Raw genomic sequence first — 17,095 nt, 5'->3', positions numbered from 1 at the left:
ATACAAAATAGTCCGAAAAATCAAGTAATGGAGGAAAAAAACAGTCCAATACAAAACAGACCAGTTTAAGGTCGCTGCGGCTTTGCGGCAATAACCGGCTCTAACTTTCGTATTAAATCCTACCCTCTGTTGGCAAGCTCGCAACACGTTGGCGCGAATGCGGCAGTCACTATTTTTTTCATTATGTTTGTTGAACAAAAGACAATTTTCGGCCTACCGGCTTGTTGAAACAATTATTAATTGGGACTGTTTTTTGGACTGCTTTGTATCGGACTGTTTTTTCGTTCTTTTCCATACTTTTTCGGACTTTTTTATATTGGACTGTTTTGTATAGGACTGTTTTGCACAGACACATAAAAATTAAATCATCAATTGCTTAAAAGTTTAACACAAGAAAACACAACAAAACAAAGTTTAACTAAATCTGTGACAGGGCATAAAATCAAAACAAACATTTTTGTTCAAATTCAAGTTTTGTATCCTCATTTCAACAACGAAGAATACACGTGAGAACTTTCCCGCACGAAAGTTTTATTGATTATCTTCGAATTTCATTGTCAGTGTCTATCAAAGTGAAAAATAATTGAATTTTATTCATGTGCAATGGATTTTATTGTCATTCTATTAGTTTTTAAAGCAATAAAATCCCTCGCAAATGAAATAATGTCAATTCTTTTTGTTCAAAATTTCGAAGAAAGTGAAGAATATATATATGCTTGGGTTTTTTATACAGAACAGTTTCAAAAAAAAAACATTTACCTGATAGGTGACTCAACCCAGTGACCTACTGAGGACCGGCCGTGAATACACACCACTATATGAGCGTCACCTTCTGAAAACTCTGAACCTAGCATTTGTAAACTGCTCGCTTTCTACTTTGATGATGAAAGAATTACGCGAATTAGTTAATTATTTACGCGTGGCGAGTTATCCCGCACTATAAAATTGTTCGAAATCGAATTGAGGCTAGCTAATTGGTCTTTTTAATTTCAGATACGTAACTTTTTTATAACCCTGAAAAATTTATATTGATAGCCAAAAACCAGTTGAGGGGCAGTCGGAACATTCAGGGTTGTGACATGATACCAGCAGTCTTGTTAATTTTTATAGACACTGGCGAAAAAACTCAAATGTAATCAAAATGTAAAGAATTCCTGTGCGCGAACTTTCTCTCGTTTATTTCTCGCTGTTTGAAGGAAAAAAATACAAAGTTTCTTGAATTTGAACAAGAAAAAATTGTTTTATTTTTATGCTCTGTTACACTTACAGTTAAATTTTGTCTTTTTTGTATTTGATTTTTTTGTGTTGATTTTGAACTTCGCTTTTTTCTTTTCAACAGTTATTTGCAGTTGAATTTCAGATAGTTCAAAGGTATAACTTACGGATTAGGGTATTTTCCAGAAATGTCTTTGAAAAAATTTCAGATTCGATGTATCCAAATATACCCATCAAGGTGACTTTCCAACATAAAACCGTGACCGCAAAACAACGCCTGGAATTTTCAAATAGACCAGATGGCGTTTTTCTGTACAATAGACCAGATAGATTGATGCACTGTTTTATGTTAGGTTGGAGGTAAAAGTAGTATTAGAGTGATTCTATTTTATGCACGCCATTCATCAGAATGCTCAATTGATTCTGGTGAATTCTCTATTTAAAACTTTGACTGAAATGTTTTATTTTGGGCTCGATTGTCAACAAAAGCGAGCAGTTTTATAAGGATCACGGCATCAGTTCCCGCCAAAAACAATCTCACTGGAAAAAACAATCTCACTGGAAAATTAGCCACCTCTTACTGCTTTTTTGGCTCCACGTTTGTACCAAATTCGTCATCAATTGCTTTGGGTTTTGTTTAGTTTTCGGAACAGGAGTTGCAAAAACAAAGCTTTGTAATACGCATTGTTCATTATATCAACTTAGTCTTCCAATTGCGTGGAAGACCCGCATCGAGATCGGGTACCTATGTTGCGACCATTGCGGCCCAAAATTTTTATGCAACTTTGTGCGACCCAATAAAAAGTATATTACTACTATTGCGACTCAAAATGGGTATATTGCAACTTTGCGCGACTCAAAAGCAATATTTGGCAATTTTGCTCGACCAAAGTGGTTTTGCGACTTTCCGCGACCTGCTTGGGATTTGCAAATGATGTTTTGAATGACTCGACCCGGGCTTGATATGTTTCGAAGGGCCCGACCCAAGATGTCTACCAAGATGACAATGTTCGATCGCGGAAAAATATGTTGTTTGACCAAATTTGACCAATTAAACACATTTCGATTAAGTTCAACCGAGATGTTTTCCTGGCCTAGAAAATTTTCAACCGAGAAAATTGATTTTGACTGTGTTCAACGCAAGCTTTTTCTCGACCGAGAAGTTTTTCGACCATAAGAAGCCACGGTTCGAGTTTAACCCAGTAGTTTTTTACGAACAAGATTTTTCGTGTTTGTATGTATGTATATTTGTAGAGGGTTGCTTAAGAAACTTGTTATGAATATATTTAGCAGTCTTCGATTTAACCTAAACGAGAAAAAAGTGTCGTTTTTCAATCAACTTTTAGGCGATGTCTTGACAAAATGATCTGGCAGATTGTTAATTATGCGAGAAAATCATGGCTTTCCGTTTAGGTTAAATTCTGTGTTTTCAGAAAAAAATTTAATCAATTTTTGAACATATTTTGGCAATAAATACTATTACCGGTAAAACCAAATTGTTTTTGAAACATATATTGTCCAGATAAAAATCAATGCATAAAATTTGCTAGTCAATTTTGTTGTGATCATTATGCAGAAGAACACAAGCCACAACACACTCCCAATATTTTGAGTTGATTCAAAAATACCACAAAGCAAATTACCGAACTTCTAATATTGACTCGCAACTATTTGAGACAACTCTGAAACTTTCTGTAAGATACTTTCTTGTTGGCATATTCTCACTTTTTTAAAATAAGTAAACAAGGATATGCGGTTGTTTTGCAAGTAGCACAGTATGTTCCGACCACATTCGCATCCAATTTTCCTTTCTTTACTTTCTTCAAAGTAGTTTTTTTGTGAGTCGTGTGATAATAGAACTATACAAATGCGTGAAAATTTAGTAAATATAAAAAAATTGTTTTGAAAATTTTTTTTGCCAAAAAAGAGCTAAAGTAATTTTACAAAACTAGTTTTTCTTGAAGTGAAAAAGTTTTTTTTTAGCCGAATTAGTTATTTTTGATATCTAACGATCGTTACTCGATTACTTTACTCGCTCGAAATTAGACGGAAAATCAAAATCGTCAATCGGTTTTTCGGAAAATCAAAATCGTCAATCGGTTTGTCTCGATACTGAGAAAAATTTTTGGAAGTTTTTAGATGTCGTTCTTATCACGACTGAAAAAACTTCAGTATTATGTTTCATTCCACCTTGTTTATTCAATGTTTGTGGTAGCTGATTTTGCGAGGAAAGCAAAAAAAAGCAAAAAAACCAAAACACTTTTAAAACAAAGCTCCTCCCCATTTTCAATGGTCGCAGCAATTACTATTTGTTGTTTTCGGAGCTTTAACTAAACAAGATCACCTTTGCCGAAACACCTAGCAAAATTTCTTCATTGTTGTTTTGATTGCAATAAAAAGAGGTTGATCACTCTAAATTTCTCTTAATAGCCTGATAGCCTGCCTAAAATGGCTTCAGACAATCAAAAAAGGACAAGCGGGTGCTTTGCAAGTAGCACAGAGTTCTTCGATCAGCATAAGTTAGAGAAAATTTCAAAAATAAAAATTAAAAAAAATTTTGATAATGCTTTTTAAGTAAATAACAGTTAAACTAAGTGAAAATTTTTTCTAATGATGAATAATTTTACTTTAACAGTTTAAATGCAATAAAAACTAAAATTAAATTGAGAGTCATTAACACTGAGTTCAATTCAGCGTCAAAAATTTTCGTGAAATGTGTTCTGAATGTCGGAAAAAGTCAGATCAGATCATTGACAGTTAGATGTTTTTTTAAAAAAATTGTCTAAATCTAAATGAGTGCTAAAAGTGATTTGATATTGTACCACAAATGACCCCCATACGCGCTTTTTTGTTGCAATCAAATCTACAAAAAAGAACACATCCCACGCCATGCATTACGAGGCCAAACTGTGCTTTCTGCGCATTATAAGCGGAATCCGCAACAAGCCAAAATCAGATTTGTCGCGGAATCCGAAACATCGCTCTTTTCTTTGATCTTCTATGCTGTTTTGGATTCCACAATACCTAAAACTATGTACCGCTCAAAATTGCTCCAAAAATAGGCGAATTTACGGAATCCGCAACTGTATTCTTAGAAGTTTCCAGAACATATTTAAAAACTTGTCTCTGGAATCCAAGATCTAAGATTTTTCAAAGGAGAAGGATTTTCAAACCTATTTTGATAAAAATGTTTGCGTCCCAGGCAGTTTTTGAAAAAAAAACAGAACGAAAATTCCGTTTTTGCGCACTTTCTTGAAAGTTTTAACCAAAAAATTGGGGGTTTTTTGGCGCGCGCTCCTCTTAAATACATGAATTTATATGAATGTCGAATAGGAGTCCGTCTTTTCTCTCCCTAAACCCGCTTCTGGTTTTGAGAGGTTTGATTACATTCATATAAATTTTTTTTTTCAATGTTCTGAAGATGTTGCCTTGTATTTGCGAATGTTTCTGGTTATTTTTAAAAATAAATTCAAAGGATAGATGATTTCCAAATTTATTAATTTTTATGCAAAGATGAATTGAACACTACACAAATCTGTTACAGCCTGTGTTCTTCTGACGTGACAAGCCAGCATATATGAATAGCATCAATCATATCTTTTCATTGGATCCAACTGTCAGTTATTTTCGTATCATTGTAACTTTCTCTTGATTCAATAATTACTTACAGCTTTAAAATCAGTTTCAAGTTAGTTTCAGACATAAATCCTGTCTTGTCATGTGTTAGTTTTGTGACCTCTTTTTTCGTTCCAAATTTGTCTTTCCATGTTTATTCGCGACCCAATTTCCACATTTCGGCTCTTAATTCGCAAAATCTTCCTTCCTAGTTTTCACGAAGTCTGGAGGGTTTGACTTTATTTTACCCAGCTCTTAATTTTATGCCCAAATCTGTTCTAGTTTTTTTCGAGCTTTAGGGTTTTTGGGCTGTTTGAGCGGACGAGTTAAACTAGAAAATAGAGTGTTTTGCTTGCCTGTTTTTACTTTTATTTGCGAGTGAGTGTTAAATGGGGGAAAAAGTGCAAATCTGTTTGAACTGATACGATATTAATTACACTTTTATTGCACGTTTCTGTTGCTTCTCCAGTATACTCAGGTAGTGCACTTGATTGATTCGTGAAGAGTCTTTGCCGAGTCAGATCAGAAGTAATAAAAATTTAATTTCCTATCTCAGAGAGCAACAATTAAAATAAATTGAGCCAAATTTAAACTTCCTTTCTGAAGATCCACGTTACTTTTGACAATTATCGCGCCACAAAACACTCGAATGTTTTCTAAACAGCCCTTGTCAATTTTAATAAATCTCTCATTTTCGCTTATTATTTTTCCCATTTTGCTTTCCTGACAAATTTTTAAAATAAATTTGAGGCATAAAAGAAAAGCTTTTACTCCCGCAGGTTTTATTTAAGTTAATAAACTGGGATTTCTTTTTTTCATCGCACTTAAAAGAGGTGGTCGAGCATTTATAAGTTAGTGTTAGTTATTGTATAACGCTGAATTAACCAGTAATATTTGACAAGCATCTTTTCAAAGTTATTTTGTCCCGGTCTGCTGGAATAGGGAGCCCAGTTTAAAAGTTCTCCAGAGGCTAAGACTTAGCCCGGATTAAAATTAATATTCAGTATCACTTTTCACTTTCAATTCAGCTCTTATTTCGCCACTCTTTGAATGAGTTAAGTCAGGGATCAGATTCTAATCCACCAAATTATCCAACCTTTTAAGCGAGTCTTTAAAGGGATTTAATCAATTGTAAAACACTTTTTGGGGTTGTGTTTCAATTCAATTATATCCCAATTCGCATCCTGTCAAACAAATCATTTCGATTGTAAAATTACTACGAATAACAAACTTTAACCAATTGTCGATTAAAACACAATTGGTCTCGATTGCTATTGAAAAGTTTTCAAAAGTCTTTAACTTGGTATAATAAATCTGCCATTCAACTTAAACATGAAATTTCTTGCAGCTGTAATATTACTTTCAATGTACACAAACGTGTATTCGAGATCCTTTTCATCAAGCAAAATCCCGCCCAATTTTTTGGGACTCAGTGGAGTGACGAACTCGGAAAACGAACAAATTTTCCGAGTAACTTTTGCCGACGAGCTGGGTTTCAGTTTCAGCTCAACATCCAACAAATTTTCCGAAGAGTCTGGACTGTTTTCCAGAGATCCCTATGACTGTTCTTTCGCTCGTTTTCCCCAGCTGGAGCGTCTTGGATCCGCGACTGCGCAGATGTTGCGACCCGACTGCATTGCTAATCTGCTTCCCGAAGCCGTTAGATTCCTTCTAAATAGCCGCAAGATTGACATCTCTGGTAAATCACATATTCTGCAGCATGCTAGCTTGAGCAACGCTGAGGACTTTAAAACGGTGATTCAGGGAATCTACAAACACGACCTTGATTGGGACTCTACACCTGGGAAGTTCGCAATTCTGAACGCCACCGAAACTCATCTTGGAGACGGACAAAGTTTGCTGACAATTGTGAACAAATGGAACAAACCTGCACTTATAGACTACTCGCTGCATGCATTGGGCAAAGGAATGAATTTCCACTTTTTCGAACTGTTTAGGAGAGTTTTGCCCTCGTTGTTTGAAATTATACTCTCATACGCTATTTTACCTGAAGTTGATTGTACTAACCGACAACATAAACCGATCTGTTCGCTTGTCGTTGACTCGGTAATCCGAACTTATTCCGAAAACATTCGAAGCTGGCCCAGAGAGTTTCGGAAACACATCGAGAAACTGATTCCAGTCTTACCGACCAGACTTTTAAGGAACTACGGACGCAAACAGTTCGTCTCACTCATGAAATTAGCCGAGCGTTATGACGTCAGAATGACGCAATCTTTCGCTATCATCGATGAAGCGTTTGGAGATTGGATGGAGTCTCCTGGAACCGACCTTTTCCTACCTTTTTTGGAAAGTTTTACGCCTTTTCTGTCGTATGCACAGTTGTTCAAATGGTACCGCCAGGAATCCGCTGTTGCGTCTAGGTCAGAACGTGAAATGTTTTCACAGATGCAGAAGTTGTTGCCATTTTCACCTAATTGGGTGACCTTGAAGGCCTTTGAATCAGTTGTAGTTGGAAGGACCAGTGTCACTGATTCTGAGAATCTGATGAAAATGCAGACTATTTTCCCCCTTTTGAGTGTGGAGGAGATGAAAATATTTTCCCAAATGAAACTTCGCGACTTCTCTTCAATTCAGGTTAGTTTTGAAGGCTCTTAAAAGATTTATAAAATTGCAGTTATAGGCTTTACTTTTATCAGTAGTGTACCAAGAGGCGACTTCCATTTTTTCCAAAAGTGACTGCCTCGTCCTCAGTTCTGGTTGACAAATTTTTCAAAAGATTTTCCATTGGCTGACCAGCCTCAAAATTTTTTGCCGCCAATATAAACTAAATTTGAGAGGGGAGTGCGAACCGAAAAATGCAACTTTTCGGTCAAAATATTTCAATTTTTTTTTAAAATGTCATCTCTGGTCGGTTTTCTCAAAAAACGCCTGCGGTGCAGAATTTTTTGACGCAAAACAGGGTCTTTTTAGGGCTTTGAGGGAGCTCAAATGGTCAAAATGGTCGACCAAAGACCGACATGTTTTTTTTGAAAAACTTAAATAACCTTAAGTTCTATTTAGAAAAGTTACTGCAGGTTGATTTTACAAAACAAATCGTTTTTCCGGGAAATCAAGGCAGAAACAATCTCTTAGCTTCACAGAAATTTGTCCCTCAAAGTAACTTTTCAAAAATTGCAATAATTTAACATTATTTTAAGGAGGGGTGTCGAACTTTAAAAAAAATTTTTTTAAGGTCGGCCAAATTGATCTCCGAGCTCTCCCAAATCACTAAAAAACTCTCTTTTGTGCAAGTTTTTGGACACAAGGCGTTTTTAGGCACTTTTTCGAAAATTTTGACCAAAAAATTGCATTTTTTCGGCGCGCGCTCCCCTACAAAATTAGTATATATTGGCGCCAATATTACTAATCATAAAAAAAATTAAGGGTTGGTCGGCCGAAATGGTTTTCATAAAACAAATACCAAAGGAGGGATTTTTGGTTGACGAGGGGCTCGAATCCCTGAGAAAAGAATCGTCCACCCCCCTAAATCCGCCCCTGGGTATAATATAATAAAAATCTAACAACTCGATACAAGTGTGATACTTGGAGCACAAAAATTTAAATGGGTCCTGGCTGATTTTTTTTGTGTTTAGAAAAATGCGAAAACAGGGTGATCATGTTTTTAATTGTCTCAAACGTCACAGAGCCGTTTTTCGAAATTTTCTTTTTCAGATCTTAAATTCCAGGTATTCTTTGACAAACACTTGAGAAATGTTTTTTTTCGGAGTTTGATCACATAAATTAATTCCATTGATTAAGATTTCATTTCCTTCCACAGCTAACAATCTATTTGTGCTGTAAATTAGATATGCAAACATTTACTCCCGACTTTTTTTTCTATCGACTAAAAAATAAACAGTATTGTTTGCCCTTTTGAACAACTGCTGAATAAATTTAATGCCATTTGCCATTATTTTTTTTTGCAGCGCTAACTTCCTTATAGTTTTGGCGTTTTTCCATCTTAAAAGCTATAATTCTATTTTTTGTTCAATTAAATGAACAAATATTGGATACTTTACTACTTTACCGAAATTTCAAAATGCTTCTGAAAACTTAAAATAATTTGATTGTTTTGAAGTTCTCGTTTTTTATTTTAAAAACTAACTCTACGGGGAATCTGTAATTCTTTTTTTTTGCAATATATGACGAGGACCTTTTGATAAAAATAGTTTTTTTTTCTGAAATTTTGAAAAACATGCTGAAAAATTGAAATAATTTGATATTTATCGAATGCGGCTGTTCAATATTGTTCTTTTATTGGGTCGTATTGTGCTAATGCACTGATAAGGCTCTCTAATGGTCTCATATAGAACCCGGTAGAGAGGAAGATAAGAAAAAGAGCAAAATATCGACAGTCTTAGATCGGGTTGGGCTTGGATCGGCCATTAAGTTAAGTTCACTTCACATACCACTAAGAGAGACGATTTAAGAACAGAGAGAAAAAGATAACAACCCGCTCCCCCTTTTTATGCCCCTCAACTAAGTTCATATCTCTACAACTCTTCGTCCCATTGGATAATATCTAGACGGGTTCTCTCAGTTAAAAAAGACCCATGGGTTATAAACCGGAGATAACAGACAAATTTAGACTGATTAGGAGAGATATCGCGACAATATAAAAAAATCTCTTTTGTCTGTCGAATGTGTATTTACAATTTAGTTGTCTTATAATTGTTAAATCATGGATAAAAGAAATTTACTGAGTGTTCATTCAATAAATAAATGTTCCTTGTTCATCGTCGAAGACTGTTAATTGTCAAAGATTTTGTGCATTGTAAATTTTTCTAATGATTTGAAGTCGAATCCCAGCAAAAAGGTCAAACTTGTAAAAAAAAAGCTTTTTTTTAATACCTCCGATATCTTTTTTTTTAGTCCTCTGAGGACAAAAAATAAAACGCAAATCATTTTGAAATTGTAAATGAAGATTTATTTTAGACGTCTCAACTTTCGAGCAGTCAGAAAACTCTCCTTGGATCATTCTTGGCATCCCAGTTGTCGACGAGCAACGACAAAATTGCAATCAAGGAGAACCAATTAGAAGAGTTATCGAATCTGATTGGCCAGTTGCCGCCCAACCAGATCTCGTTTGAAACGTCAATCTGCGCCAAACTGAACGTCATAAACTCAGTGTCCAAAACCTTGTCTTCTGCTCATAAAATAATGATTGTCGAAACATGCCCGCATGCTAAATTCGTGGAATACAGTTCAGATTTGCTACAAGCTATGAACACAACAAGTTTGGCCGAAAGAATTAAGGATATCAAACAGTTTGATTTGCAGTTTGACTTCGTTCAGGGTTTCATTCAAACCGGGAGCTCCCTGAACGTCATAGACATGGAACTTTCCCCGCAACTGTCGGCTTTGGTCTTTTCACAGTTCCGGACTTTCCTTGGAACTTCAGAAATTACGGGACAAATTGCGAGGTCTCTTAAAAAACTTGTCAGAGGATTCACTACTCAAGATGTAAGAGAATTGAACCCGTTCTACTTTTTTGATGTCATTTTTGTTTATTTGGATCAAGTTGAAAGTCCTAATAGAAAAATGATGCAAGTGATTGCGCAAAAAGTTCAAAGTGTCTGGTATGTTTTAAACCAGGAGAAGTTCAACCTAGGTAAACTTTCCGACCTGAATATCAAGAGCTTGACCGGCGAAGTTTACAGAGAGTTTGCTCTCGAGAATTTTAATTTCACCAATAAAGATAAATGCAAAGATGTTTTCATGAAAATAGGGCAAACTAACGTTAACGACTATTCAATGAATTCAAATCGGATTTTGGCTGAGTTATATTTCACTCAATGCAAGTTCTGTGAAAGTGTCGAAAAGTGTGAGTATGAAAGTCAAGATATATCAATTCTCGGAAATTTGAACTGTTTCTTACCCGCAAAAATGCTGGACCGAATCTCGAAAGAAACTTTGAAGACAACTCTGGACCAATTACAGAGCTGCGACTTCGACCAATCGCAGGGTAAAGCTCTACAGTCTAAGCTCGGTAAACTAGAAGAGTTGAATTTCGATCAAATTGCTTCAATCAGAAATTCTCTGTGCAATATTTTTGAGACTTCAGAAATTGAACAATACCTGAAAAATTCTTTGCTTAGATATGACAGGTTGCAACTTTGGCATTTGCTTGCGCTTCAATTAGAAAGCGGAAAAACATTCGGAGATGAATCAAACTCTAGTGAATGCGTGAGCAATATTCGAACCCTTGTTTTCATCAAGCTCAAAAACGAAGATCTGTTCAAATCAAATTGTAGGGGAACTAAATCAGATTATGATTTCATAAATTTAATTCCTTCAGACATTTTGTCACAAACAGATATCCGGACTATGTCTGAATGTCAATTTCACCGGGTGATTGAGCATTTGAGCAAACGAAACCCTAATAAATTAACTCAAGCTACAAAACAAACTATTTTTGACAGAGTTTCTTGGACTGGATTGGAAACTCTTCGCCCTGAAGAACTCATCCGTCTTCGTGACCTGTTACCCGATTTTGTGCCGGCTAAAAATATCTCTATGCTTAATTTCTCAAACGCAAATGTTGTCAAAACACTCTCGCAGTCAAATTGGACTACAGAACAGTTGTCAGCGGGATTCGAACACTACCTGAAAACAAATGACCTCACCGTTTTCAAATTGACTCCTTTTCACCTGAACATTTTGGGCAGATTTCTTTGCGGATTCCCGTCGAACTTGTTGTTTCATTTAAACATCCAACTGGAGATATTCAAAACCGACACCGTTTTCGATCATCTGGACTGTCCCGATAATGCACTTGTCACAGATGTTGTCTCTATATACCACCCAACTTTAGACGAAATGAAACTGACCATTAGGCCGAACATGCTTCTTGGCCTAAAACATCTTAATCACATCACGGCAGCTCAATTCGCTCTCATTCCAGACAAAACTTTCGAAAAATTGGACTTGGAAGTTTTGGATAATTTTGACGGAATTGGAAAACTGACTCCAAAGCAAGCTCAGCATTACCAGAAAGTCATTGCGTGGAGTGGAAACGTGATAGAATTTTCATATATCCTGGACCCATTTCTAGCTGGTACTGAGTTCTACTCCCAAGAAGCTGCAGATTTCGATACGCCAATGCTTCTTAAGTACGATTCGACCAAATTAGATACTGAAAATGCAAAAAATACTGTTACAAGCAACTCTTTAGACCGCGAAGACCAAAATAATGATTTTTCTGAGGGTGAATATTACTCGCGGGTTATTTACATCAGCATAAACTCAGCTAGAGGGTCAACTCTAGATGTCAAAACATTGTTTCACGGTTTTATTCTATTATTTGTTTTCGTGTGCTTCAACCTAAATTAGGTTGAAAGATATTAAACTGAGTGTAAATTTAAAATACAATTTAAAATGATTTTCATTACATTTTTCTTTTTTTTGTAAATATACTTTCAATATAAAACATTTTTCTTCGAGATAGAGTACTTAATTGAGTGTCCTATTTACTCAGTGCACGCCAACCCACAAGCTAAATTTGAAGAGAACCCAAAATATTGGTAGCATTTTTCTACGATAAACAGACAAGAATATTTTTTCCGCCATTTCTGATGTTCGGGCTGCACATTTTTTGGATGGGTTCTATCAGGGGCGGATTTAGGAAGGGGGCAGGGGGCAGCCCATTGATCGCCTAAAACTTTCACCCTTTGCTTATATTTTACGACATCGGCCGACCGCCAATATCCGTTTTCAATTTTTTTTTTGAAAACCCCCCTTCCCCTCAAGAAAATCTTAGATTCACCCCTATGTTTTAGACTTGTTCATCTTCGTTTTCTTCGTTTGCAGATCCTCGTTTCCATCTTTGACCCAATTGAGTTATCTAGAAACAATGGATGTTTTTTATATTAAAAGACAACTTTTTTACTATTAGCCCCAGGTTCGTTCTACCTTGGGCTTTTTTTCCGCGGGAGAGAGAGAGAGAGAGGAGAGAGAGAGAGAGAGAGAGAGGAGAGAGAGAGAGAGAGAGAGAGAGAGAGAGAGAGAGAGAGAGAGATGTCATTCATTTTGCCGCAGCCGGTCTGAGGAGGTCTATGAAAATGGGACCCCTTCAACCGTGATCGAAGCGGGATTCAAACTCACGACCTTTTTGTTGACAAGACTGCTCACTAGACAGCAAAATGATTTCGAAATACTAAAAAAAAAAACATCACTTTGAAAATTTTTGGCTCTTAACGAAACCCTTAATTATTTTAAGTACTTTTTTGCCGAAACAATTAATTCTTGTTGATGATAAAGAAAGCGATGAGACATTTCTAATGTTAGCCGACCAGCAAAATACCCCAACCCCCCAAAATAGTAAAAATCGTGTTTTCCAAATGCAAATCTTGCAAAACTTTTTGCGAAAAACTTTATTCTCGCATTTTTCTTGCAAGATCTTGCAACATTTGCATTGGTTTAGCAAAAATGAGCAAGATTTTGCATCCATCAATACTGAGAAAATAATTCAGATTTAAAAATTTAGTTAAAATTTGCAAGATTCTTACAATACAGCCAATCAGATACACAGATTGTGGTCAACTATGAGTCAAAAATACATTAACTTTCATAGTAAGTTTAATCTCGGTGCTTTATACATGATTCGTTTAATCACAAAAACATGAAATGCGTGTCATAACAAATTTTTAGAATGTCAAAAACTCCAACTGTTTTGTTTTTCTCACATTCAAATTGAGGCTTCAATAATCGTTTATAACGGATTATTATGTTTTTTTTTGAGAATTGCATTTGATTATATTTACCAAAATGCTGAAACGATATAAAATCGATTATAATAGTGATAATTTCTACAGTGAACTATAACTACAGTGACTACAGTGACCTATAATCCATTATAAGTGGTGATTATAATTCACACAAAAAACTATTAATGGCAAACGCTTTAACTAATACTTTTTATGTGCTCTAGGAACATAAGTTTTTCGCAACAAGCACAAAGTTAAAATTTGGATTCTCAGGTATGTAAATCTGCTGCGTTCTTGCCGCAAAAGACTATAAGAACAAAACATTTCATTTTTCTATCTACAAAAACTCTGAATCTGAGCATAAAAACCTACTGAGCTATATATTTTTTTCGAACTGTTTTTCTGATGTAGAAAAATGAAGTGCAAAGAAATTCAGGTCGTAGTGTAGTGTAGTATTGAGACCCCAAAATATTCAATTTCGCGTAAATGGTCTTTTTTAAAAAGGATCTCTATTCTTATGAATCAAACTCGCATACGTTTTCGCACAAACAAAGTTTTTTTTGCAGTATCGTTTCAATTTTTCGGTTTTTGATTAAAGCAATCTAAAAACTCAACAAAAATGTATGAAAATATGGCTATTCTGACTTGCAAAAGAAATAAAAGGTTACTTTCTAAGTTCCACAGAAGGTTTCGTGGCAATGATAAATCCTTGAAAAAAGGTTTGGATGGTTTTTATAAAAGTATAACATTCTTTTTTTATGAGAGCATTTTCATTTGTTTCAAAAAATTCATTGAGCTCAAAAAATAATCGAAATGTTAAAACTAAAAATTTATGTTGAAAACGTTTTATTTTTTCAAAAATTTCATACAAATAATATAACATAATCTCTCTTGTTTGTTCGTTGGATTACAAGAAAACAAAATGTGAGTAAATTGTTCATTTTCATTAGCAATTGTTATATATTTGCGTATCCAATGTTTTCTTATTTTACAAGGGATCGTTTGAAGCATTTCTCATCTCAACATTTTTGATTGTTCAACTGCAGCTGCTGACATTTTCAATTTTGTACAAAATTTTGATTGGATCAACGAATTTTCCTACCATATAACCTTTGGGCATTTCAAGGGTTATTGGTTCTGGATAAATGAAAATTGTTTTGCAACCTAAAATTTTGTAGCGTTTGATTCACTCGAAATTGTTTGACCTACTTTTTCTCTTTTCCATTGCAGCAATTTTTTAAGAAGTTATTTGAAACAAATTCTAGCTAATGTTTTGGAACTTCTAATTTTATCTGAGACTTGAGCCACATTATATATTGAAAATTTTTTTTCAAGCTCCTACAAACAGTAAGTTAACTTCTTAATACTGAATAAGTATACCTTAGGAATAAGTTTTAGCAGGAAAATGATTAGTTACAAGCTAAGCTCAATTGGCACAAATTTTAGCTTTTTATTTAGTTACAAAATTTAAATTGGATTTAGCTGGATTTCTACAGACCTGTAGTAGGTAGTTGAAAGTTTATTTTGTAGATAATTGAAAGTAGGTAGTTGAGTTTCAGATATTTTTTTGCTTCACGATATTGATCGATATTTCTATCGGCTATTTTACTACGTGTTTGTTTCTCTTGAAGTTCTCAATCGAAGAATTTCAGTGCTTTTTGCAATTATTTTTCCTTATTTTTAAGCAAGTTGATTGTTTTTCGATTTTGTTTAGACTTCCTTTTATCTATCAATCTGTTTTCAAATCAAATTAATGTTTTACTGTTCAAAAGTCCCATCAAAAACAGTTTGGTGACAGCGTCTCCAGGTTATTTGGCGTCTTCACATGTATAAAGTTTTTTAAAAGTTTATAGTCATTTTCATTTTTTCAAATTTTTTTGCTGTGTTTTCAAAATATCTGCCAAAATTGTGTCAGATCAGTTCCCTAACCAAAAGTTTGAAGTGTATACGAACAATGAAACGGAAAAATTTGATTGAAATTATCTGAATTTTTTAAAACTTTTGAATATCAAATCAAGGGGCTATTTGGGTATGAAAAACCTCTTGTTCTAATTGACACATGTTTGATGAAATTAGCCTAATTTAAGAAAATTGAATCAGTGGGTATATTTTTATTCCGCATAGAAACCTAAAATTTAAAACTGATTTTTGAAACTAGGATTCGTTCAATTTTTCCGGCGCCATTTCTGCCGTTTTGCTAATTCGAGAGCGCAAATTCGCCTACTTTGAGCAGATAAAATTGAGACGAACTCAACAAGTGCATGTAGATCAAAGTGTTTTCATAAATGCAATAATAAGTATGAGTGTTTTTCTGTAGTTATAAGAACAATTTAATTTTTTTCCCTGAAAATAAACTTATCATTACCTAACTATATAATCCATTTTTATGAGAGCATTTTCATTTGTTTCAAAAATTTCATTGAGCTCAAAAAAAATCAAAATGTTTAAAAAAAAAATTTATGTTGAAAACGTTTTTTTTTTCAAAAATTTCATACAAATAATATAACATAATCTCTCTTGTTTGTTCGTTGGGTTACAAGAAAACAAAATGTGAGTAAATTGTTCATTTTCATTAGCAATTGTTATATATTTGCGTATCCAATGTTTTCTTATTTTACAAGGGATCGTTTGAAGCATTTCTCATCTCAACATTTTTGATTGTTCAACTGCAGCTGCTGACATTTTCAATTTTGTACAAAATTTTAAATGGATCAACAAATTTTCCTACCATATAACCTTTGGGCATTTCAAGGGTTATTGGTTCTGGATAAATGATGTTGGTTTTCAACCTAAAAGTTTGTAGCGTTTGATTCACTCGAATTCGTTTGACCTACTTTTTCTTTTTGCATTGCAGCAATTTTTTAAGAAGTTATTTGAAACAAATTCTAGCTAATGTTTTGGAACTTCTAATTTTATCTGAGACTTGAGCCACATTATATATCGAAAATTTTTTAAAGCTCTTACAAACAGTAAGTTAACTTCTTAGTACTGAATAAGTATACCTTAGGAATAAGTTTTAGCTGGAAAATGATTAGTTACAAGCTAAGCCCAATTGGCACAAATTTTTATTTTTTTGTTTAGTTACAAAAATTAAATTGGATTTAGCTGGATTTCTACAGACCTGTAGTAGATAGTTGAAAGTTTGTTTTGTAGATAATTGAAAGTAGGTAGTTGAGTTTCAGATATTTTTTCGCTTCACGATATTGATCGATATTTATATCGGCTATTTTACTACCTGTTTGTTTCTCTTGAAGTTCTCAATCGAAGAGTTTCATAGCTTTTTGCAGTTATTTTTCCTTATTTTTAAGCAAGTTGATTGTTTTTCGATAGTGTTTAGACTTCCTTTTATCTATCAATCTGTTTTCAAATCCAATTAAATTTTTACTGTTCAAAAGTCCCATCAAAAACAGTTTAGTTACAGCGTCTCCAGGTTATTTGGCATCTTCACATGTATAAAGTTTCTTAAAAAGTTTAAAGGGCTTTTCAAATTTTTCAAAAGTTTGTTGCTGTGTTCTCAAAATATCTGCCAAAATTGTGTCAGATCAGTTCCCTAACCA

General features: G+C 34.3%; 1 protein-coding gene across 1 annotated transcript; it reads left to right on the top strand.

Moving 5' to 3' along the window:
* The first annotated feature begins 5,499 nt into the window (after positions 1-5,499).
* Positions 5,500-12,182, top strand: LOC134840574 (uncharacterized). Its single transcript, XM_063856483.1, has 2 exons — positions 5,500-7,428; positions 9,769-12,182. The coding sequence occupies exons 1-2, from the start codon at positions 6,163-6,165 to the stop codon at positions 12,163-12,165; spliced, it is 3,663 nt and encodes a 1,220-aa protein (XP_063712553.1). The 5' UTR covers positions 5,500-6,162; the 3' UTR covers positions 12,166-12,182.
* Positions 12,183-17,095: the final 4,913 nt, after the last annotated feature.

This window comes from Symsagittifera roscoffensis, chromosome 2 (genome assembly GCF_963678635.1).
Source record: "Symsagittifera roscoffensis chromosome 2, txSymRosc1.1, whole genome shotgun sequence".
Classification (NCBI taxonomy): Eukaryota; Metazoa; Xenacoelomorpha; order Acoela; family Convolutidae; genus Symsagittifera; species Symsagittifera roscoffensis.
Note: the sequence above shows the minus strand (reverse complement) of the source record. Positions and strands in the feature narration are given on the sequence as shown.